The sequence below is a fragment of the Chelonoidis abingdonii genome, chromosome 24 (genome assembly GCF_003597395.2).
Source record: "Chelonoidis abingdonii isolate Lonesome George chromosome 24, CheloAbing_2.0, whole genome shotgun sequence".
Lineage (NCBI taxonomy): Eukaryota > Metazoa > Chordata > Testudines > Testudinidae > Chelonoidis > Chelonoidis abingdonii.
Genome location: NC_133792.1, coordinates 953,552 through 979,494, shown reverse-complemented (window position 1 = coordinate 979,494; position 25,943 = coordinate 953,552). Strand labels below are relative to the sequence as shown.

The 25,943-nt window shown below is 43.4% G+C and overlaps 1 protein-coding gene across 9 annotated transcripts in view; it reads right to left on the bottom strand.

Annotated features, from left to right (window-relative positions):
- Positions 1 to 25,943, bottom strand: part of PNPLA7 (patatin like domain 7, lysophospholipase) — a 557,191-nt gene that overhangs the window by 347,329 nt on the left and 183,919 nt on the right. For 8 of the 9 annotated variants that reach the window (XM_075060490.1, XM_075060494.1, XM_075060495.1 and 5 more), the window contains 3 exons: positions 18,759 to 18,851; positions 10,638 to 10,738; positions 8,490 to 8,648 (listed from right to left, as the gene is read on the bottom strand). In XM_075060490.1, coding sequence (XP_074916591.1) covers positions 8,490 to 8,648; positions 10,638 to 10,738; positions 18,759 to 18,851 — 353 coding nt within the window. The remainder of the gene's footprint in view (positions 1 to 8,489; positions 8,649 to 10,637; positions 10,739 to 18,758; positions 18,852 to 25,943) is intronic. The other variant, XM_075060488.1, reaches the window with a different exon arrangement.

Below are 25,943 nucleotides of genomic sequence, written 5' to 3'. Positions count from 1 at the left end.
GCCTTCCTCTGCAGCGTGGGGCATGGGTCACTTGCTGGTGGACTCTCTGCAGCTTGAGGTCTTCAAACCACAATTTGAAGACTTCAATATCTCGGACATAGGTTAGGGGTTGTACAGAAGTAGATGGGTAGGGTTCTGTGGCCTGCTTTGTGCAGGAGGTCAGACTAGATGATCATATTGGCCCCTTCTGACCTATGAGTATATGAGTCTATACACAGATCTACACTAAATGAGATCTGAGCAACAGACAACTTGTGCCACATCTCTCATGTTATGTACATTTTTGGTTTCATCTCACTCCACCTGCCCCCAGGAAGAAGCAAAACACATTAATATCTTATCATAATAGTTATATGTATCCTGCTCAAACCCGGTCTCCAGTGATTACACCTGCCTACCTCAGTTCCCCCTGCAGTTTCAACAGCATACCACATACAAGAGGCAGAGCCACAAGTGGGCCTGGGTGAGCCACAGCCCACTCAATTAGCACCCAAGCCTACCCAAATTTGAGCCTGAGGGAACGTCAAAGTGTACTTGAGCTTACTCAAAGAGAGCTAGCACACAAAAACAGAATGCAGCAGTGGGGGTGGGAGCCTCGTCACCAAGTACATCCCATCAGAGATGCCAGGTACATATTCAAGGCGGATACTCCCTCCTGCTGCGCATGCTGCCGCAGCTATGGATTCATTTCAGGTATTAGATACAGCAGAGCTAGCATGGGTACAGCTGCACAAGCTGGGAATCATATCCTCAGTACAAATGTAAATGTATGCTACACTGCAGCTAGAAGCGGGGTACTCAGGCAGTAAGCCCAAGCTGCTGCCAATGCTACTCCTAGCTACCCTGTTATTTTCAGCCTGTAGAATTAGTGTGTGTGTGTATTCCAGCTGGAAAACTGAAGCATGCTCCTAAATGCAGTGTAGACATGCCCCAGGGCTCCCATCCCAACAATGTAAGGGTAAAACCCAATATAGGGATATTGTAATTACCTCAAAACAAGCAGAGTCAAGGTTAATTTAAAAGAAACCCAAACATGTTAAGATCTGGCAATGCACAGTTAAGGTACCCAAGCAACCTCAACTCTGCCCCACAGTGATTCTTCTTTTTTCCTCATGAGGTCATAAACCATAAGCTGATCTCAGGGCAGCTTGGCTTACTCCCAATGGGTGCCTATTTTGAAAGAGGGTATCTTAAAATGAGGCCACATGTAACCTCAGTTCTATTTGAGACTATAGGAGATGGTAACCATTTTCAGAAAAGGCAGGTCTTCATGGAATTCTTTTTAGAGAACATTTTTCTTCAAACCATGTTGAAACAAACTTTCAGTTATGAAGAACAATGGCAAAAAATTACCATTAATCCTTAAAAAAAAGTCTTAAATATAGCCAATAGACAAGATACCAGCAAGTTTCTGCTACATAGGAGTTTGAAGTGCCTGTATTATTCCATTAAGATAATTCAGGACCAAAAAAAATCTTGAAACTGAGTGCTACATTTTTAAAGGACCTATTTTTTACTTCATTGTAATTGAAACTAATTTAATTGCAAAGCTCTTCTCATCCTATGCAACCATGATTAGCCCTTCTATTACATGCGTAAGTGTCGCATCTCCTATCAGTATAAAGTTTGGGGCATTTCTTCATGTAACTACTATTTCAGCTGTGTAACTTCTTCAATAAGAAGAAGGGTTGTTTTGGTCACCCTGTAATTTTCAAATTCTACCTGTCTTAGGGTTGTCAACAGTGGTTATTCCCATAGTAGTAGACCGCTGCATGGGTTGATTACATCTGGAACACAAGGGTCAACACAGTGGGCTTAGTGGAGTCTTCTGCTCGTCTCTCACTGCATTCTAAGTTCTTATGGGGAGATTTTTTCTTTCCTTCTCTTCCCTATTCTAGTCATGGTGCATTCTGCAACACACTCTAAAGGCAGTTGCCAGACTTCAGATCAGCCTACTTCTTATAGTAGCTCATTCTCACAAGTGAATCTCCTCATCAAGAGCATCAACTCCAGCTCTCACATGTTTTGTCTCGAGTTTTGCAACTGCAATGTCCCAGAGGAAAGCAGTTATCTAGGAGATATGGTCACTAATGTACCTGGGTCCTGACCTACTGATGGCTTGAAGTCGATGATCAGAGACTTGAACTGGTAATGGAAGTGAACTGGATGCCCGTGGAGGATGCAGGGGTAATAAATTACTTTTCAAAAAATGAGTTTTCATGCTGGAGACTGATGTCAGACTGACAGCCTTGAATGTTCACTGTCTCTATCTAATCATAGAACATGTACAGCAGGATTTCACTCACACACTGTCCCACGAACATGCCTCTGTTGAGCCTGTAGGGTAGCCACAAAGGGTGAGAGCAAACAGTTTATTGTCCATAGCCCAATCTGCCTTTGCCTCTCTATTAGTAAGTTCGACAGCAAAAATTAGAAGATACTAACTTGAGACTATTAATCTGGCCAGGTATATGGTCTTACCAGAACCTACACATGTAACCCACAGCTGCTGTCATAATCACAGTGTCACAAATTCAATTCTTTATAAGTCACTCTCCACTCTGACAGAACTGGTACTTCCACCTCTTCATTCAAAGTCCCCAGCTAAGAGCAATATTCAGTTGAAAGGGAAATAAAGTCGCCTGGCATTTGCTTCACTAAGCCCATGTGAGCAGCCTGGAAACTAGCCATTTTCTCTGCTATGAGTCAGGCCCTATGTTTTCAGCACAGCTGAAGTCACCTGGCAGGTTCACTCTTTAAATTACAGATTAGGAGAGAGGCTATTGTTTTAAACACACTAATTAACGGGTATAATTAGACCAGATCGCCTCTATCAGACATCATGAGAACAATGGGAGGATTCATCTTCCAGGCTATAATAACTATTTGAAACATTGAAACCGACTTTTGTTTTGCCTTGAAAGCAAAATGATAGGGCACATTACGATCCCAAAAGAGAAGTCAATGCTGTCTGCAGAGCTAAATTAAGCCCTCCATAAATAATAGTGCACTAGGCTACAAGGCCTGAACTATTCAAATTAGCTTTCTTTCTCTCCTTCTTTCAGGCACTGAGGTGTTATCATGTGCATTAATTTTAGAGCCCCCAATGTCTACGGCCCCGCTATAGTTTGCAATATGCTGTGCTCGACTGCAAGAGCTCACTCGGTGATTAGCTGCTCAGCTATATTATTTCCTGCATTTGAGCTATGCCATTTGCACCCCAAGTTTGACCCCCAGTTATGGTGGAAAGAAAGGTAACCCAGAGCTCTTGGTTTAAAAATCAACTGCAACAGCCACTTATTTTTGTGCTGGTAAGATAATTACTTTCAAAGCACCTTCCTTCAGAAAGTTTTCAAAGCGCTTCACATACACTAAATGATTACGGTTCACAACACCCCGGTGAGATGGGGAAGTATTAACTCCATTCGGAACAAGGGGAAACCAAAGCACAGAAAGGCAAAGTGACTTCCCCAATGCCAAATCTTGAGATAGGATCGGCTCTAGGGCTAGGAGTTAGCTTTTCCAATTCCTATTCCCTGCTCTAGCCAGAGGATCCTGCTGCCTCTCTTTCTAAGATATATGTAGAGGGCAAGAATTTTTTCCTTTTCTATTAGAAATCAAAATCACTCCTTAGCTTAAACTATTTTTGGTAGCTACCAAGCCCTTATGGTGAACCTCTGAATAATTTAGGGTGGCAGAAGAATATAACTCAGAACTCTAATGTCAATATACTACATGACTTTGTCAACACACAAAAATTCCATTGATTTAACTACATCAATTTAGAAACAGAGTTATTTGAATTAGTGCAACTCCCATATGTGGAAATTCATAAACAGATTTAAGAGTACCTCATATCAAGCTAACATTTTAGTGAAGACCTGGCCTGAATTAAGGTAAAGCAACCCAGCTACCTCCCTCAGGGACATGAAAAATCCACATCCCTAAGTGACACCAGTAAGCTAACCTAAACCCTGGTGTGGAAAGTGCTAGGTCAACAGAAGAATTCTAGCTACTGCCTGTTGGGGAGGAGGATTAACCCTCTCAACACTGTAGTGGGGTGGGCAAACTTTTTGGTCCAAGGGCCACATCTGGGTGGGGAAATTGCATGCAGGGCCAAGAATGTACGGCAGAGGCAGGGTGTGGGAGGGAGTGCAGTGTAGATATGGGGGAGGGGGCTCAGGGCATGGGGTTGGGGTGCAGGACATCTTTGTTTCATCTGGACTGTCACATACACAGAGAGAGAGAGAATTTAGGCCCTCTTTTGGAACTCATTTGATCTAACAGAAAATAGACTTTTTTAAACAAATGGCACAGATAACTGGGTTGCTCTTGCTATTAGTTCTTGGAATCCGAGTATCCAGGACAGTGCCAGTCCTCCTCAGTTGAGGGCTTCTGCAGTTTCTGTCAATCTGCCAGAGCTTGGCACCTTCATGGCACCACTCACCTATTCATTCAGGCTTTTAGCTAGCCAACTGTCACTACAGGAAGTGGACTCTACTGCTTTTATAACGCTACACAAGTGGATGACTCATTTATTTGAATGGATTCATTTGTAAATCAAGTGGGAGATGTTCAGGTACCACAGCAGCAGGGCTATAAACTCAGCAAGCCTTGAAAACTCTGACTCAAGTAAGGACTTTGTATGCTGAGCAAAACAGTAACTCCGGAGGTTTTCTTTTGCTTTTGGAGACAAAGAAGCAGAACACAAAAGCTTATGTAATGTTGTTCCGCACTGAGCACAATGGGGGCCCCATAAATTGTTACACGAATACAGTATTTAGATTTTCAGCCACAAATATAAACCTTCAAACATCAAGATATTAAAATATTAAGACCCAGAGCAAAGTTAGCTCAGGCATGTTGGACACAGCTTGTATTAGTCCCTTTTATTTTTTATTTTTTCTAAATGTGCATCTTAAATGTATGCAGGGTTCAACACATATAACTAAAAAGAAAGGCTCTGCAGTGTGCTCCAGTTACTGGCATTCCAAGAATCTCAGTTTCCAATCTCATACTATGATCAGTTTTTACATATTAATATCCATATATAAGGTATCCTTTCAAGAAGTCTATACACGTCAAAAGCCATCTGCTCCACTGGCAGCCTCCTTTCTTTATATGAGCACAAAAGCTGCACGCACACACTTTCCAAAGGTACTGATATTTGCACTTGTTGCAACTGAGTATCACACTGCTACCTATAGGCAGTGTGAGAAGGACTGTCAACATGGGTTGTTGACAACAAAAAGTGTAAGATTAGAAAAAACTGAGAAGTTGTTTCTCACTTACCTGCAGTAAAAACCTTTGTGATTCCTACCAGTAAGGAACTCAACTGCAACCTCAAAGACAAAAATAAACTCAAATGGCCGACATTCATAGATTCATAGACTCTAGGACTGGAAGGGACCTCGAGAGGTCGTCGAGTCCAGTCCCCTGCCCTCATGGCAGGACCAAATACTGTCTAGACCCTCCCTGATAGACATTTATCTAACCTGCTCTTAAATATCTCCAGAGATGGAGATTCCACAACCTCCCTAGGCAATTTATTCCAGTGTTTAACTACCCTGACAGTTAGGAACTTTTTCCTAATGTCCAACCTAAATCTCCCTTGCTGCAGTTTAAGCCCATTGCTTCTTGTTCTATCATTAGAGGCTAAGGTGAACAAGTTTTCTCCCTCCTCCTGATGACACCCTTTTAGATACCTGAAAACTGCTATCATGTCCCCTCTCAGTCTTCTCTTTTCCAAACTAAATAAACCCAATTCTTTCAGCCTTCCTTCATAGGTCATGTTCTCAAGACCTTTAATCATTCTTGTTGCTCTTCTCTGGACCCTCTCCAATTTCTCCACATCTTTCTTGAAATGCGGTGCCCAGAACTGGACACAATACTCCAGTTGAGGCCTAACCAGCGCAGAGTAGAGCGGAAGAATGACTTCTCGTGTCTTGTTTACAACACACCTGTTAATGCATCCCAGAATCACGTTTGCTTTTTTTGCAACAGTATCACACTGTTGACTCATATTTAGCTTGTGGTCCACTATGACCCCTAGATCTCTTTCTGCCATACTCCTTCCTAGACAGTCTCTTCCCATTCTGTATGTGTGAAACTGATTGTTCCTTCCTAAGTGGAGCACTTTGCATTTGTCTTTATTGAACTTCATCCGGTTTACCTCAGACCATTTCTCCAATTTGTCCAGATCATTTTGAATTTTGACCCTGTCCTCCAAAGCAGTTGCAATCCCTCCCAGTTTGGTATCGTCCGCAAACTTAATAAGCGTACTTTCTATGCCAACATCTAAGTCGTTGATGAAGATATTGAACAGAGCCGGTCCCAAAACAGACCCCTGCGGAACCTCACTTGTTATACCTTTCCAGCAGCATTGGGAGCCATTAATAACTTCTCTCTGAGTATGGTTATCCAGCCAGTTATGCACCCACCTTATAGTAGCCCCATCTAAATTGTATTTGCCTAGTTTATCGATAAGGATATCATGCGAGACCGTATCAAATGCCTTACTAAAGTCTAGGTATACCACATCCACCGCTTCTCCCTTATCCACAAGGCTCGTTATCCTATCAAAGAAAGCTATCAGATTGGTTTGACACGATTTGTTCTTTACAAATCCATGCTGGCTATTCCCTATCACCTTACCACCTTCCAAGTGTTTGCAGATGATTTCTTTAATTACTTGCTCCATTATCTTCCCTGGCACAGAAGTTAAACTAACTGGTCTGTAGTTTCCTGGGTTGTTTTTATTTCCCTTTTTATAGATGGGCACTATATTTGCCCTTTTCCAGTCTTCTGGAATCTCTCCCGTCTCCCATGACTTTCCAAAGATAATAGCTAGAGGCTCAGATACCTCCTCTATTAACTCCTTGAGTATTCTAGGATGCATTTCATCAGGCCCTGGTGACTTGCAGGCATCTAACTTTTCTAAGTGATTTTTAACTTGCTCTTTTTTTATTTTATCTTCTAAACCTACCCCCTTCCCATAAGCATTCACTATGTTAGACATTCCTTCAGACTTCTCAGTGAAGACCAAAACAAAGAAGTCATTAAGCATCTCTGCCATTTCCAAGTTTCCTGTTACTGTTTCTCCCTCCTCACTGAGCAGTGGGCCTACCCTGTCCTTGGTCTTCCTCTTGCTTCTAATGTATTGATAAAAAGTCATCTTGTTTCCCTTTATTCCCATAGCTAGTTTGAGCTCATTTTGTGCCTTTGCCTTTCTAATCTTGCCCCTGCATTCCTGTGTCGTTTGCCTATACTCATCCTCTGTAATCTGACCTAGTTTCCATTTTTTATATGACTCCTTTTTATTTTGTAGGTCATGCAAGATCTCGTGGTTAAGCCAAGGTGGTCTTTTGCCACATTTTCTATCTTTCCTACCCATCGGAATAGCTTGCTTTTGGGCCCTTAATAGTGTCCCTTTGAAAAACTGCCAACTCTCCTCAGTTGTTTTTCCCCTCAGTCTTGATTCCCATGGGACCTTACCTATCAGCTCTCTGAGCTTACCAAAATCCGCCTTCCTGAAATCCATTGTCTCTATTTTGCTGTACTCCCTTCTACCCTTCCTTAGAATTGCAAACTCTATGATTTCATGATCACTTTCACCCAAGCTTCCTTCTACTTTCAAATTCTCAACGAGTTCCTCCCTATTTGTTAAAATCAAGTCTAGAACAGCTTCCCCCCTAGTAGCTTTTTCAACCTTCTGAAATAAAAAGTTGTCTGCAATGCAGTCCAGGAACTTATTGGATAGTCTGTGCCCCGCGGTGTTATTTTCCCAACATATATCTGGATAGTTGAAGTCTCCCATCACCACCAAATCTTGGGCTTTGGATGATTTTGTTAGTTGTTTAAAAAAAGCCTCATCCACCTCTTCCACCTGGTTAGGTGGCCTGTAGTAGACTCCTAGCACGACATCACCCTTGTTTTTTACCCCTTTTATCCTAACCCAGAGACTCTCAACACTTCCGTCTCCTATGTCCATCTCCACCTCAGTCCAAGTGTGTACATTTTTAATATATAAAGCAACCCCTCCTCCCTTTTCCCCCTGTCTATCCTTCCTGAGCAAACTATACCCATCCACACGAACATTCCAATCATGTGTATTATCCCACCAAGTTTCAGTGATGCCAACAATGTCATAGTTGTATTTATTTATTAGCACTTCCAGTTCTTCCTGCTTATTACCCATACTTCTCGCATTTGTATATAGGCATCTAAGATACTGGTTTGATCTTGCCTCCCAGTTTTGCCCTGACTCTCCTCCCCTGACATTCACGCACTAAGCATTACAGATGTAAAGTTACATCTATTTCAATCCTGCTTTCAACTTTAACAGGCTGAGGAATAGAAGAACTCCTGCTCAACTAGTCCATTTCCCTTCTAAAGAGTTTGCAGTACATCAGGGAGGTGATTTACTTTTTACTGATTGTGCAGAATGGGACGAAAGGCACAGCAAGATCATTTCTCCTGTAATAACTTACATTGAGTTTCATCAATGTTAAAAGGTCTTTCTTAGCAGCTTCGAAGATGACGTCAATTTGTTTGCCGGCACAGGAGTCTGGCGCAGCTAGGTCACCCTCTATGTAATGGAAAACCGCAGAGGGAGTGTGTGTCACGGTCACAGTCTTCTTCAATATAGACTTTAAAAAAGCAGAGATGCCAAATATTATTTTTCATGCTATAATTAGCATCTACCTAGAAAAAAGAAATCGTGGTATCATCTATGCTCTCCTACCTACCACAACTGGTGACCTAGAAACATGTAGGAGTTTTTAAAACAGGAACAAAAAGCTCACAACTGCTCACTAAATTAATCACTCTTGTGTTTCCCTAGACAGTCAGTCGTTCTAATGTAATAATAGGTTTATTCATCTGGCATCCCAGAAGCCTGGAAAAGAGAGAAATAAGATTTCTATCTTTTAAATCCCCCTCCCCACAAGTATCTCATAAATAAGGCAGCTGTTGCCATGATGGAATTAAGATTTAATTAAAACAGTGAGACAGGCAATTACACATGACAACGGGAGTAACAAATCCAGAGAGATAAATGTCTGTGAAGTCTGGAGAAATGTCTCTGAGAAAATTCCAAACCTCACCAAGGACATGAGGGTAAAACTGTTTCTTCATCACAGTTCTCAGAAAGCAGGATCCTGTATAAACTGAGTCTCAGAGGACCTAGCATATACCAGTCAAATACAGGAGCATTTACACAAAAATCCCAGAGGTTTCTGGCACAAACACACTCCACTCTGATCAGAGACCAGCCTGCTAAGTCACCTATATTATGTGAAACTCAGGCCTTCCCCTTTTCAGTCTCCAAAACACCACCATCACCTGCACTGCAAAGCGTTTTTGAGATTGAGAAGGTTTCTTTGTTTAATCTGGCCTGAAACCCAAATGCAGAAGAAGGTGGGGATGGCCATAGCCAGATGCGGAACCTAGATTCTAGTGGTTCTTAACCTGGGGTGCACACACCCTCTGGGGGTGCAAGAGCCCTTTCTGGGGGTGCGAGACATGCCAGATATTTTTAGAAGGTAAATCATCGAAAACACAAATTAAGAACAGGCACGCAAGTGCAACTACTTTGTGTCATCCGACCTATGTATTTATTAACATTATACATTTTTAATGATTACTGTAATATACAAACAAAAAATATATCTAGGTTTAAAAAACTGACCTACTTCAACCATTTTTGATAAGGGGTGTGAGAACATATTTTGAGAACCAAAGGGGTGCAGGCTGCAGTAAAGGTTAAAACCACCTCCAGATCCTAGAAGATACCTGACTATCTGCTTCTTCTGAGAAGAGAGCCTCCTCTCCCAGTTCTGCTTACCTCTCTTACCTAGAACCATCACTGCAGCCTCCAGGGCAGGAGGAACCTTTACCAAATAGCAATAGTTTCTCCAATATCTTTACCAAAATTTCAGTTCAAACTTTAATTTGCAAAGATGTACAATTAGTCAGCTGTATACTTTTGCTCTGAATTGAAACCTGCAGCTCATGCTCTCACCTGGGCTTTTTAAAAAGTTAAAAACAGACAAGTCTTGGAAACAGAAAAGCAGATGAGTAGATTTTATGAGTCACAGCATGGAAAACCCAGTCAAAATCTCACAAGCTGGATGTGGCTTTTGAACTGCTGTTGCTGTGAACCAGTTCTGATAGGTAAAACATGATCTGGTAGAACATTCATCCGTTAGAGTAATCCCTTTTGATATGTGGGTAACATCCAAGCTAAAATAGCTACAGCATACGCACTATTATTTGTCAAAGCAGTCTCATAAGGACTTTTATCCCATGCCTCAGTACCAGAGTCCTTGCTGGGACTAATGAGCCAAAAGAGTCATTAAACTCTATTGAGTAATTACAAGTTTTAAATACACTTACACAAGACAACTGATCTGCTTCTGCAAACATCTGGCTTTACATGAAGACTGAATGTTGACACAACCCTCATGGAGAGGGCCAGAGCTCCATCCGCCTATGTATAAGTACATAGTTGCAGAATATTTTATGTGACCATGCAATCTGTAAGCACAATCGAATTCCTTATTCAGGTGCACGAGGAGGAACCACATTAAAAGGGAAGGAGGGAAGAGTATCTCCGACCTCATGCAGAGAATGTCTACCTTGCTCACAACAGGACTGGTCGGAGTTTCATCTGGTGTGAAATGCACCCTGGCTCTCTCGTACGCCATATCCAAGTCTGATTTAGTGCCACTGGAGCTACCTGCAAACAGAATGAAAGAGGTTTTTTCGAAGCACTCTCACCACCATGGCTCGGTTAGCCTTCCCTATAGCACTTCTTGGTCAGTCTTCTCAAGGTCAGCAGACACCATATACATCCATAAGCCACTTTTCTTTTTTTATTCCTAAAGTTAAGAATTGCACATAGAAAGAAAATGCAGCCTGATGTTGCCATATAGCTGGATCATCTTGCAGCTTCTAGAAATTTATACACCTCTACCCTGATATAATGTGACCCGATATAACATGAGTTCAGATATAATGCGGTAAAGCAGTGCCAGGGGGGCAGGGCTGCGCACTCCGGTGGATCAAAGCAAGCTCAATATAACACGGTTTCACCTATAATGCAGTAAGATTTTTTGGCTCCCGGGGACAGCGTTATATTGAGGTAGAGGTGTATATCCACAAGGGCTGCCACGGAAAGGCTTCACAGACAGCATGACAAGGAAAACAGCATTAATTTTCTACTCTCTCTGTCAATTTTGCCTTCATTAGAGCAGCATTTTCTCACCAGGCTATCTGGTTCTAGCCCCTCTGCACAGACTGTGTGGTTCCATAACTGAACAGTTAAAGTGACCTGAAAACAACTGCCAGAAATTGACATGTGAAGAAAAATTCATTTAATTTTCTATCATTCTGAGCAATTGAACATGACATTTTAAAAAATATATATATATTTTATTATTATTTCTAAAGGTGAGGAGCTATGTGAAAGCTTGGACTGCCCCCAAGTCCATAATGGTCTCCCATCATGCTGAGGAACTCCAGCTCGTCCAAGGCAGGGGCATGGGTTATCTCCCCTTTCTCTCTGGCACATCTTTTCCATCTCTTTCATTCTGCCTCTAACAATGAAGCAAACTTGGCAGTTCTGGAAGCCACTAAGCTCCAGTGAGGTCATATAGTATTCAGTTATTAACCGCCATGAAAGACTAGTATTAGCTACCCCAAAAACAGTCACTCCAGCAAAACTTCATAAGAGCATTAGAAGGGTACCTCAAAGAGAACACGGTCACCTACATGCTTGTGTTATGCCATCAGCTGAACTGCATACATTAAGGCTCTGATCCAGCAAAGCATTTAAACTCATGTGCTTAGCTTTATGCATATTAAGTGCTTTGCCAGATGAGGCCTAAAAAAAGGAATCCAGCAATGTGGCACATCTTATCACACAGCCACGAGAAGCATCTTATACTTGCCCCTTTCTATTAACTGAGTGGAGCTTCATCCTTATAGGTCATTACTTGCTCACTCTGACCCACATAGTTCTGGTATGAAAGTCACTGTGCAAGTGCCAGGATATGGGCACACTTCTGACAATATCTCACTGCTTCTCCCTTCCTGAACACTTATTCAGAAGAGGAAAGCCATCACTTACAACAGCGGTCTCAAAGTCAAATGACCACGAGGGCCACATGAGGACTAGCACATTGGCCCAAGGGCCACATCACTGACAGCTCCCCCCTCCGCTGTCCTTGGCCCCGCCCCTACTCCACCCCTTTCATGAGGCCCTGCCCCGCCTCTTCTCCACCTCCTCCCCTGAGCATGTGGCTCCCCACTCCTCCCCCCTCCCTCTTGGAAAGTGCTAAGCGCCACCAACAGCTGTTTGGCACTGGGAAGCGCCTGGAGGTAGGCAGAAAAAAGAGTAATATAGTAGTATAGTATTAAAATATAGTATGCTATTAAAAGTCAGTGCTAATTTTGACAGTCATTTCATTTTTGGCCACTTAGCTGGCAGTGTTTCGCATCAACCAGAGCATCAGTATTAGGTTTGATATCCTGAGACGAAACCAATCTCAGTGTTGCTTTCAAATGTTCATCAGTGACCTTAACAGATTTGTTAATCTTCATGAAAGAGAAAAACTACTCACATATATGTGCTTCCAAACATTGCCATTATCCTTGCAGAAGCAGAGAATAACATGAGAAATCTTTCTTGTGAAAGAAGCCTGTAGAATTCTGGAATTCCAACATCTTTATACTTCTGCTTCAAAATGCTGTCATACTGAAGCTCCACTAACTCTCTCCACTAACTCCATCTGCATTTCCTCTGCAACATAGTCAATTTCAACAGCAAATGGTGTGGAAAAAAGTTGAAAATTTGGTTCAAGTGCCTTGAAATCTTTAAACCGCACATCAAACTGTTTGTGTAAGTTAGAAATGATCTCTGCCTATTCTTTCAATGATTTGGGTTCAACTTTTCCTAAGGAATTTAGAGTCAAGAAATGAACCAAATTGCCAGCAGTCAGCTGTTTTCCCCACAAAGTAAGCTTGACTTTGAATGACTTAACACTGTCATACATCTGTGCTATCACCTGTTTTCTATCCTGAAGTTTCAAGTTCAGTGCATTCAGGTGATCAGTTACATCTCTTAGAAAACCAAGGTTGCAGATAAAAGTGGAATCAGTAAGCTGTGGAACCTCCTTGTTTTTCATTTTCATGAAATCAATCTCCTCTCTAAGTGCAAAAAAATGCTTCAAAACATTTCCGCGATTCAGCCGTCTAACTTGAGTGTGATACAGAAATTCCCCATATTTGCTGTCCATACTTGCTAGAAAAGAACTGAACTGTCTGTGATTCAGCCCATGTGCACGTATAAAATTAACAGTTTTAACAACTACATCCATAATTCCTTCATTTGTACACTTTTACTACACAGGGCTTCTTGGTGCAAAATACAATGTATACTGGTGAAGCTAATTCCTGGTATATTGAGGCTGTTCAGTTTGGTCTTCAATAATCCAACCACACCAATGTTTTCAGAACACATTGCTGGAGCACCGCTCGTAGCCAAAGATACGAGTTTGTTCCACGGCAGCGCAGCTTTTTCAATGCACTCTTCCAGTCCTTGAAATAGGTCCCGTCCCATTGTGGTACCCTTCAGTGGCAGTAAGTCTAGCAATTCTTCAGTTATATTCAAATTGCAATCCACACCACTAATGAACACTGCACGCTGTGCGGTATCTGGTACAGCTGCACTCTCATCAAGAGCAATTGAAAATGCTTCAAAGTCTTTTGCCATTTGAATCAATTGTTTTTGCACATTACCAGCTAAATCTGTTATCCTGCAGGCAACTGTATTGGTAGAAAAGCTTATGCCTTCAAAAACTCTCTTCCTATAAGGACATAAAATTTCACTGGCCTTCATAAGACATTCTTTTACAAAGAAGCCTTCTGTAAGAGGTCGCGATGATTTAGCTATCATTTCGCTTATCACAAAACTTGCTCTTACTGAATCTTCACTAGACTTATTAATTCGCTAAAAGAAATTTCTTTGCTTGGCAAATGCTACTTTAAGTTGCTGAACTTTTTCCTCTCGGATTTTTCCAGTGAATGCATCATATTTTTCACGGTGCATCATGTTGTAGTGCTGACAAATGTTATATTCCTTGGGAACAGCAATTGTTTGCTGACAAATAAGGCATTGAATTTTATCTTTTACTTCTGTGAAAAAATATAAATTCTCCCATTTGTCTTGAAAAACACTCTTTTCTTCCATGAGTGTTCTTTTTTTTACGACAAAGTCATTTCCAAGCGGTTTTAATAAAATATATACACTCAGTAAAGCCTCCCCACTGCACTGGGCTGTACCACCACTCCACTCCTGCTCTGCCTCTTCCAAGAGTGGCAGGTTTGTGCCCAGAACCTGCCCTCCCCCCAAACTCCACCCCCACCTGCCTAAGGCTCTGGGAGGGAATTTGGGTGGGGGAGGGGGTCTGGGGTACAGACTCTGGGATGCAGACTCTGAGATGGAGTTTGGGTGCTGGCTGCAGGCTCCAGGCTGGGGCAGGGGTACAGGCTCTGGGATGGAGTTTGGGAACAGGAGGGGATGCAGGGGTGAGGGCTGTGGGGCTGGGGATGAGGGGCTCGGGGCATTGGAGAGGCTCAGGGCTAGGGCAGGGGAAGGGCAGCCTGCCCTGGCCCTAGTGAAGGGGGGCACTAGGACCCTGCGCCAGCAGGTGATGTCGGAAACAACAGAGCCCAGCAGAGTCAGCAGGAGCGGTAGGCTCCAGGCAGTGAGGGGGCAGCAAGTGAACCCGGGGGACACTTGAGGGAGGCACGTGGGGGTGTCAGGCGGGTCAAGGAAGAGACTTGGCCCCTAACATTGGGGAGCAGCACGTGGGGAGCTTAGCCGCCACATAAATTAACTCGGGGGGGTGGGAGTGAGGGGAGTTTGGCGGTGACAGGAAGTAAGGGGAGGGGCCACAGGGAAGAGCTCCACAGGCTGCGTGTTTGAGACCTTTGACTTACAACCATGCAGCCTCGCTCCAGTCAGTAGGATTGCACTTCTGTACAACACTTAGTTTGTTTTGAGGAAGGAAAATCTAGTCTTCATTTTGTCTCCCACAAGCAGAGAGTTGCTATTTTACTTCCACAATTGCTTATTCTATAAAACATTTAGAATAAGGACACTAGTTACTGAAAAGTGATTATAATACTCTGTACTTTGACAGCTCCATCCACCACGGAATCTCAAGTGGTTCACCTGTTTCTGTTGTCCTTAAATCCAGATCCTCTGTATAACATACTTGCCTGTCTGTCCTCCGGAGAGAATTAATGTGCTGTGAAGCTGACTTTTAACAACAGGTTGGGGGAGCGGTGCGCGTGATGCACAGTGTGTCATCCATTTTGCTATGTTCTTGTACATGACCTAATCTGAGAATTGGAGCAGAGTATGCTCAGCACCCAGAAATACAGGGAACTGGGTGCGGAAGAAAAATGGATTCACAGATTTGGCTGCTTCTAAGTTATTCCACAGATTGCTGAGACCTGTCAATTCTCACCAGCTTATCAAGATACAGGATGGTACAAACGCTTTGTGTGATACTGATCATCTAATAGCTACTGGTCTTTTTCTTGAATCACCAATTGACATCCCAATATGATCTGAGTAGTCAACATGCTTGTGATGCTGTACCCATACTGCTTTATGGGATATGACATAACTGGAATACGGTTTGTGCTGCCTGTGCACGTAACATATCTCTGTAAAAGTTATGGTCCACTACATCTATTCATCCTATTTGTAAACATAAATCATTTTGTACCTGAGGTTAAGAATATTGGCTGTATACTTGTTGCTTGAATTTAAGAAGCTTTGTGAGGCACTTGGTCAGCTTCTTTAGGAAGGAATTTGAAGGTAAGTACCGATCAGGAAGCACTTGGGGAACAATGCATCTTGGAATGCTCCAGTCACCATAAGAAGTTTCCTGAGACATACAAGATACCATGTGGACAATGGCTTCTGCCTGTAAAGACTGTGAGTCATGCATGGACATGTGACTTGCCAGGTGACTCCAGAATCCATCTTGGAGCTGGACTTTGCATAGAAGAGAGGAGGGGTCTCCACCCACAAGTCTATTGAAACCCTGGGAGACCCTCCATTTGGTCATCAGCTGGCTAAAGAGGGAGCTTCTCCACGCCCAAGATACTTGAAGAAACTGAAACAAAGGGGGTGAGTGATTGCTGGACCAGGCTAAGGAGATAGTCTTAAGGGAGCATTCTGGAACTGGTGAGGATCTTATCTGTATCAGTTTGATTAGACATAAGTTGTGCATTTATTTTGTGGTGACTTACTTTGTTCTGTCTGTTACTACTGGAACCACTTAAATCCTACTTTCTGTATTTAATAAAATCACTTTTTACTTATTAACTCAGAGTATGTATTACCACCTGAGGAGCAAACAACTGTGCTCTCTCTCTATCAGTTATTAGAGGCGAACAAATTTATAGTGACTCTGCATAGCTTTATACAGGTAAAACGGATTTATTGGGTTTAGACCCATGGGAGTTGGGCATCTGAGTGCTAAAGACAAGCACACTTTCTGTAGCTGTTTTCAGTTAACATGAAGCTTTGGGGCAAGCAATTCAGACCCTGGGTCTTTGTTGGAGCAGATGGGAGTGTCTGGCTCAGCAAGACAGGGTGCTGGAGTCCTGAGCTGACAGGGAAAAAACAGGAGCAGAGGTAGTCTTGGCATATCAGTTGGCAGCTCCCAGGGGGGTTTTGGTGATCCAATCCATGTCACAATACTGCTGGGATAAAATGTAAAACCAAGGTCTTGATCACTTATTTTTAAAGATCTCATGGCACTTTTTGCGTGAGCGAAGCAACGACAGTAGCTATAGTACCACGGGCAAAGAGCAATTCCACTTATTACATTCTGCCTCACTCAGTTTCCAGTCTCCGTCTGGAGTTCCTCTTCTCCAGTTCCATCCTAGACCCCCTCTAAACTGGCTTTTGTTCCTGCACTCAACTGAAACCGCTCTCAACAAAGTCTCCAATGACCTCGCAGCCAACTCTCAGAACCAGTAATCCATCCTCATCCTCCTTGACCTTTCAGATGCCTTGGACACAATCAACCATGCTCCTGTCCTTGAAATCTTGCCCTCTCTTGGCTTCTGTGACTCCGTTCTCTCTTGATTCTCCTTCTAACTCTCTAATCACTTCCTCAGCATATGCTTCAGAGGATCTCTCATCCCCCTCCTCCAGCTTTCTGTGGTGGTTCCATAGGACCCTCTTCTCCCTCTACATCTTATCACTGGGTAATCTCATCCCCAAACAAATTCAACTACCATCTTTATGCAAATGACTCACAGATCTACCTGTCTACTCCAGACCTGTCTCCTTCTGTCCACATTAAAATCTCAGTCTGTCTCTGACATCTCCTCCTGGCTAGCTGTCAGCTCAACCTCAACATGGCTAAAAAACACAGCTCTTAATTTTCTCTCTCGCATCTCCCCAAAAATAAATTCACCCCCGATCCCCACCTCTTTTTCTTGATTCCTGTGGAGTGCATCACCATCCTCAGGCCTGTAATCTGGGTCTCCTCTTCGACTCAGACTTCTCTGTAGGTCCTCACATCCAGGCTATGCCTATGTCTTCCACATTCTTTTTGTACAACATCTTTAAAATACAGCCTTTCCTATTCATCTGAACAGCTAAAACTCTTTCCAGGCTCTCATCATCTTGCATCTTAAAATTAATGGAGATATCTTATCTCCTAGAACTGGAAAGGACCTTGAAAGGTCATTAAGTCCAGACCCCTGCCTTCACTAGCAGGACCAAGTACTGGTTTTGCTCCAGACCCCCAAGTGGGCCCCCTCAAGGATTGAACTCAACCCTGGATTTAGCAGACCAATGCTCAAACCACTGAGCTATCCCTCCCCGCCTTAATTACAGCAACATCCTTTTCTCGGGCTTTCACAAATACAATTTTGCCTCGCTCACATCCATTGAGAATGCTACTGCAAAGATCATTTTCCAAACCCATGGTATCCTTTTCTTTGCATCTCTTCAGTAGCTCCTTCTTGTCTATTGTATCAAACATAAGCTATGTGTCATCTTCCCAACCTGTCCCCACACTACCTATCATCTCTCATTCGCCCACGAGTTAAATTTGCAAAACAAGGCACAAGAGAAATGTAAGGGCACTAATAATATGCTGCAGGGCTAGACTGACTGTTCTCACTGGTCTACTGGGATTTGCACAAGATAAATACTGCATTCTGAAATGTAGCTAGGTATTCTTTTGATTTGCGACAATTTCATTTTGATATTATATTTTACAGAACACAGTGAAAAGCCAACTAAGACAGAAGCATAGGGAAATGAACCCAGGTCCTGTATAAAGTGCTTTTAAATATTTTCCCTTCACTCATTCCTTTAATGCAGCAGAGAAAGTCCATGCCACATAAAGTGACAGTGGATGCTCTCTGAGAAAAGAGCTCTTATTTCCTCTATAGGCAAATATTAGATTGTTATTTCAGATCAATAAAGACGTGGAACTAAGGGAAGTGGGTCCGACGGAGTGGGTATTCACCCACGAAAGCTCACGCTCCAAAACATCTGTTAGTCTATAAGGTGCCACAGGACTCTTTGCTGCTTTTAAAGATCCAGACTAACACGGCTACCCCTCCAATAAGGGAAGTGGGTTATCTTACATCATCCCCCTCCATAATTATTAGATATTTTCTATTTCCTGCAATTTTCCCCAGCCCCTGCTCACCAAGAGCCTCTGCTGATCCAGAAGAGGATGTCAAAGAAACTCTTCTTTTGAGAAGATTCTCAGAATTCTCTGTACCTGAAGTCTTCACTGTGTCTGACATTTAAGAACAGAATAAAGGTTATCACAGACTTAAACTGTAGTACACCCCAACAAAATGAAGTACACTGTGAACAGGTGCGTTCACCCACCTGCTCTCAAACACAAGGCACAGACTGTGCAACGTCTAAACATATCACCTTAGGATTTGATTTTATTAACAACTAAGCAAAAAGAAGAACAAAATACAGCTCAAACCATCTCACCAAGCTTGGCTCCTCTGAAGGTTATTCCTTCCAAAGTGCAGCATCCACACTCTAGATCCTTCCTCAATTTGGAGAGTCAATTCCACTTCCCTCATATTTGAGTGAGTTAATCAACAACCTGCCCCAATGACAGCCCTGGATTTTAGGTATTGGACTGGAACTCAGGGAACCTGAGTTCAATTCTTGGCACAGCCCTCCAGTATAACTGTGGGCAAGTCACAGTCTGCTTGGGCCTCAATTCCCCCATTGGTGAAAGGAGAACAATACCACTGCCATACCTCAGAGAGGGCACTGAGGATAAATTCAGCAATGTTTGTGTTACACTCAAATACTGTAATGACAGGGGTCACTAAAGTACAGTGACAAATGGCAGAACCCCATTCAATATTACTCTGCAGGATCAACACCTGCCAATTGGGAAAGCTGTTTCAGGCGCTGAAGAATATAGAAATTAAGAGGAGGTTACTAATTTGCACAGTAAAAAACAGTTACTCACCCTTTTTGTAACTGTTGTTCTTCGAGATGTGTTGCTCATATCTATTCCAGTTCAGTGTGTACACGCACCGCGTGCATGGCTGTCAGAAACTTTTTCCGTAACAGCTACCCGTTGGGCCGGCTGTGGAGCCCCCTGGAGTGGCACCGGTATGGCGCTCTATATATGATCCTGCCGGCCTGACCTCCCTTCAGTTCCTTCTTTCAGGCTACTCAAACAGAGGGGAAGGTGGGGGGAAATGGAATAGATATGAGCAACACATCTCAAAGAACAACAGTTACAAAAATGGTGAGTAACCGTTTTTTCTTCTTCGAGTGCTTGCTCATATCAATTCCCATTAGGTGATTTCCAAGCCTTACCATGGAGGTGGGGTCAGAGTCAAGGTAGCACAACCGCTCTGCCGGAGGCCGCATCGTCCCAAGATTGGTGGACGATGGCATAGTGTGATATAAAGGTGTGCACTGAAGACCACGTGGCAGCCCTGCAGATCTCCTGAAGAGGTACGTGGGCCAGGAAGGCTGTCGACGAGGCTTGCGCCCTCGTGGAGTGAGCTGTAACAGTAGGAGGAGGAACCTTCACCAAGTCATAATAAGTGCGATGATATCCGCTGGGAAGATACTGGCAAATCTTTCATCCATTCTGCTAAAGCGACAAACAACTGGATTGTTTTGCGGAACAGCTTAGTTTGGTCTATATATTCCAGCGAATGCAGCTGCTGTTCACAAGGGCCGGCATGCGGTTTTGGGTAGACATGGCTAACATGAAAGCAGGACATAACCTTGGGAAGAAAGACTGGGTGAGGTCTAAGCTGCACCTTGTCCTTATGAAAAATCATGTACGGAGGCTCAGACATGAGGGCCCGCAGCTCTGACATGAGTCATGCCAAAGTGATGGCCACCAAAAAAAAACAACCTTCCAAGAAAGGTAGAGGAGCAAACAGGAAGCTAACAGTTTAAAGGGAGGACCCATGAGGCGAGAAAAGATTAAATTAAGGTCCCAGGCCGGAACAGAGGACTTCATTGGTGGATGAATCTTTTCCAAACCTTTCAGGAAATGTCCCACGATGGGGTGCGCGAACACCAAGCACCTGGAAACACCGGGATGAAAAGCCAATATAGCCGGGAGATGGACCTTGAGAGAACTGAATGCCAGGCACTGGTCTTCCAAGTACAGGAGATAATCCAGGATACACAGGATTGAAGCCTGGAGTGGAAGGACCTGCCTTTGGGCACACTCTTCCATTTCACTTTGTAAGTGGCTCTGGTGGACAGCTTGCAGCTCTCCAGAAGCACCTGCCTCACTCAGTCCGAACAGGCAAGTTCTGTCTGGTTCAACCACGAATCTTCCAGGCCATGAGGTGGAGCGACTGAAGGTCCAGGTGAAGAAGGCAGCCATAATTCTGCAAGATGAGATCGGGAACGAGAAGCAGACGTACCGAGGACTGGATCGACAGGTGAATGGGGGTGGGGGTACCAGCACTGGCGAGGCCAAGCTGGAAGCATCAGTATGACATCCACCCTATCCCTGCAGACCTTGAGAAGCATCTTGTGGATGAGTGGAAATGGTGGGAAGGCATATAGTAGTTGACCAGCCCATGGAATCAGAAACACATCTGCAATCGAGCCTGGGCTGTGATCCCCAGAAGGAGCAGAAGGTTGGATACTTCCTGTTGGCCCGCGTGGTGAACAGGTCGATTTGGGGAAATCCTCAACTGCGGAAGATTGAGTGGATGATGTTCAGATGAATCAACCACTCATGCATAAGGAACTGTCTGCTCAGGCTGTTTGCCAATACCTTCCGAATGACCATCAGGTATGAAGCTTAGAGAAGGATGGAGTGGGCTAGACAAAACTCCCCACAGTAGGAGGGCTTCCTGACAGAGGAGACAATTGGGCTCCACCTTGCCTGTTTATATAAAACATGGCTGTGGTATTGTCCATGAGCACTGCTACACAGCGACCTTGCAAGCAGGGCAGAAACACTTGGCACGCAAAGTGGACCGCCCTGAGCTCTTTGATGTTGATAGGCAGAGCCAGTTCCTCTACTTGCCATAAGCCCTGAGTTGTCAGGCTTCCAAGATGCACTTCCCAACCCAGTGCAGATGCGTCCATTACCAGAGTCTAGGTGGGTTGGGGAGAGTGGAAAGGAACCGCAGCACTCACCATGAGGAGGGGTCAAGCCAACATCACAGGGAATCTAGGTATGCCTTGGAACGGTCAGCACCATGTCCAGACTGTCACAGCCCGGGCGATACACGGACGCAAGCCATGCTTGCAGAGGCCTGAGTCGCAATCTGTCAAGCAGAAGACCACGTGGCCCAGCAGCCTGAGGCACTGCCTCACAGGGGTGGTGAGAAAACTGCAAAGGCTGCTGATTATCAGTGAGAGGGCCAGACACCACGCCTCTGGGAGGAATGCTCTTGCCTGACTGGCATCGAGGACTGCCTTGATGAACTCTATTCTCTGAGTTGGGATGAGGATGGATTTGCTGACATTGAAAATGATGCCTAGGTGTTTAGATGTGTCTCTGACCATTTGCACCTGCGATTCTACCTGCTGACAAGAGTGGCCTCGGAGGAGCCAGTCATCCAGGTATGGATAGACATGCACATGATGGCAACGAAGGAAAGCTGCCACGACCGCCATGCACTTGGTGAAGATGCAAGGAGCCATGCAAAGACCAGAAAAGCCATGAATTGATAATGCACCTTGTTTACCACAAAGTGGAGGAACCGTCTGTGAGATGGGGTGATAGATATGTGAAAACAGGTGTTCTTCATATTGAGGGCAGCATACCAGTCTCCCGGATCCAGAGAGGGAATGATGATTGTGCTCAAGGAGATCATGCGGAACTTCAGGCTGACGATTAACTTGTTGAGTTCCCTTAGGTCCAGAATTGGCGTCAGGCCTGTCTTTCTTTGGGGATGAGGAAGTAACAGGAGTAGAAACCCTTGCCTTTGAGCTCCTGGGGCACCACCTCCACTGCTCCTAGAGTGAGGAGGGTTTGAACTTCTTGAATGAGAAGCTGCTTGTGAAAGGGGTCCCTGAAGAGGGACCAGCAAGGGGGAATGGGAGAGTGGGAAGGAGCAGAAGTGGGTAGAATATCCCACCTCTACTTGCAGAGCACCCATGTAATAAGGGGCCATGCATAGTAGAACATAACATAAAAACATAAGAATGGTTGTACTGGGTCAGACCAAAGGTCCATCTAGTCCAGTATCCTGTCTGCCAACAGTGGACAATGCCAGGTGCCACAGAGGGAGTGAACCCAACAGGAAATGATCAAGTGATCTCTCTTCTGCCACCCATCTCCACCCTCTGACAAACAGAGACTAGGGACACCATTCCTTACCCATCCTGGCTAATAGCCATTAACAGACTTAACCTCCATGAATTTATCCAGTTCTCTTCTAAACCTTGTTATAGTCCTAGTCTTCACAACCTCCTCAGGTAAGGAGTTCCACAAGTTGACTGTGTACTGTGTGAAGAACAACTTCCTTTTATTTGTTTTAAACCTGCTGCACATTAATTTCATTTGGTGGCCCCTACTTCTTGTATTATGGGAACAAGTAAATAACTTTTCCTTATCTTTCTCTACAACCACTGCATGAATTTTATATTATACTCTATCATATCTCCCCTTAGTCTCCTCTTTTCCAAGCTGAAAAGTCCTAGCCCTCTTTAATCTTCTCCTCATACGGGACCCATTCCAAAACCCATCATTTTAGTGCCTTCTCAGAACCTTTCTAATGCCAGTATATCACTTTCTTGAGATGATGGAGACCACATCTGTATGCAGTATTCAAGCATCTGGGCATACATGGATTTATATAAGAGCAATAAGATACTCTCTGGCTTATTTTCTATCCCCTTTTAATGATACCTAACATTCCTGTTTGCTTTTTTGACTGCCACTGCACACTGCTATGGTGGACGTCTCAGCGAACTATCCACGATGACATCCCAACGATCCCTTTTTTTTTCCTGAATTTCAAAATTTGCAGCCCCTTAAATTAGCCCCCACTTGTATTGTTATGTTATATTGGAGTTATTTCTTCCAATGTGCATTTACATTTATCCACCTAAATTTCATTTGCCATTTTGTTGCCCAATCACTTAGTTTTGTGAGATCTTTTTGAAGTTCTTCACAGTCTGCTTTGGGCTTAACTATCTTGAGCAGATTAGTATCATCTGCAAACTTTGCCACCTCACTTTTTACCTGTCTCCAATCTGAGAATTTACCATTTATTCCTACCCTTCCTTCCCTGTCTTTTAACCAGTTCTCAGTCCATGAAAGGATCTTCCCTCTTATCCCACGACGACTTGATTTACGTAAGAGCTTTTGGTGAGGGACCTTGTCAAAGGCTTTCTGGAAATCTAAGTACACTATGTCCACTGGATCCCCCTAGTCCACGTGTTTGTTTACCCCTTCAAAGAACTCTAACAGATTAGTAAGACACAATGACCCTTTACAGAAACCATGTTGACTTTCGCCCAACAATTTATGTTCTTCTATGCATCTGACAATTTTATTCTTTACTATTGTTGCAACTAATTTCCCCAGAACTGATGTTAGCCTTACCGGTCTGTAATTGCCGGGATCACCTCTAGAGCCCTTTTTAAATATCTTCCAGTCACTGGGTACAGAAGCCGATTTAAAGGATAGATTACAAACCATAGTTAATAGTTCCGCAACTTCACATTTGAGTTCTTTCAGAACTCTTGGGTGAACGCCATCTGGTCCTGGTGACTTGTTACTGTTAAATTTATCAATTAATTCCAAAATCTCCTCTAGCGAGACCTCAATCTGTGACAATTCCTCCAATTTATCACCTACAAAAGCTGGCTCGGGTTTGGGAATCTCCCTAACATCCTCAGCCATGAAGACTGAAGCAAAGAATCCATTTAGTTTCTCCGCAATGACTTTATCGTCTTTAAGCGCTCCTTCTGTATCTCGATCGTCCAGGGACCCCACTGGTTGCTTAGCAGGCTTCCTGCTTCTGATGTACTTAAAAAAACATTTTGTTCTTACCTTTTGAGTTTTTGGCTACCTGTTCTTCAAACGCCTCTTTGGCTTTTCTTTTTACATTTTTACACTTAATTAGGCAGTGTTTATGTTCCTTTCTATTTACCTCACTAGGATTTGACTTACACTTTTTAAAAAGATGCCTTTTTATCTCTCACTGCTTCTTTTACATGGTTAAGCCAAGCCACAGTGGCACTTTTTAGTTCTTTTGCTGTGTTTTTTAATTTGGGATATACATTTAAGTTGGGCCTCTATTATGGTGTCTTTGAAAAGTATCCACGCAGCTTGCAGGGATTTCACTCTAGTCACTATACCTTTTAATTTCTGTTTAACTAATCCCCTCATTTTTGCATAGTTCTCCCTTCTGAAATTAAATGCCAGTGTTGGGCTGTTGAGGTGTTCTTCCCACCACATACATGTTAAATGTTATTATATTATGGTCACTATTTCCAAGCAGTCCTCTTACAGTTACCTCTTGGACCAGCTCCTGCGCTCCACTCAGGACTAAATTGAGAGTTTCCTCTCCCCTTCTGGGCTGCTCCAAGAAACAGTCATTTAAAGTATCAAGAAACTTTGTGTCAGCATTTCGTCTTGAGGTGACATGTACCCAGTCAATATGGGGATAATTGAAATCCCCCACTATTACTGAGTTCTTTATTTTGATAGCCTCTCTAATTTCCCTTAGCATTTCATAGTCACTATCACTGTCCTGTCAGGTGGTTGATAATAGATCCCTACTGTTATATTTTTATTAAAGTATGAAATTACTATCCATGGAGAGTCTATGGAACATGTGGATTCATTTAAGAGTTTTACTTCATTTGATTCTACATTTTCTTTCACATATAGTGCCACTCCCCTCCCCTCCCCTTACACGACCTGTTCTGTCCTTCCAATATATTTTGTACCCTGGAATGATTGTGTCCCATTGGCTGTCCTCACTCCACCAGGTTTCAAAAGGCACTCTAGTTCACCCATATTATTTAGACTTCTAGTATTTATGTACAAGCACTTTAAAAAATTGTCACTGTTTATTTGTCTGCCCTTTTCTGATGTGTCAGATTCTTTTTTATGTGAATGTTTCTTGTCTGATCTGGCCCCTAGATTATCCTCTTCCATCCTCTCCTCCTGACTAAAACCTAGAGAATCTCGATCAGTAGACTCTACTCTAAGAGAAATCTATGTCCAATCCACATGCTCCTCTGCAGCAGTCGGCTTTCCCCCATCTCTTAGTTTAAAAACTGCTCTGCAACCTTTTTAATGTTTAGTGCCAGCAGTCTAGATCTACTTTGGTTTAGGTGGAGCCCATCTCTCCTGTATAGGCTCCCCCATCCCAAAAGTTTCCCCAGTTCCTAATGAATCTAA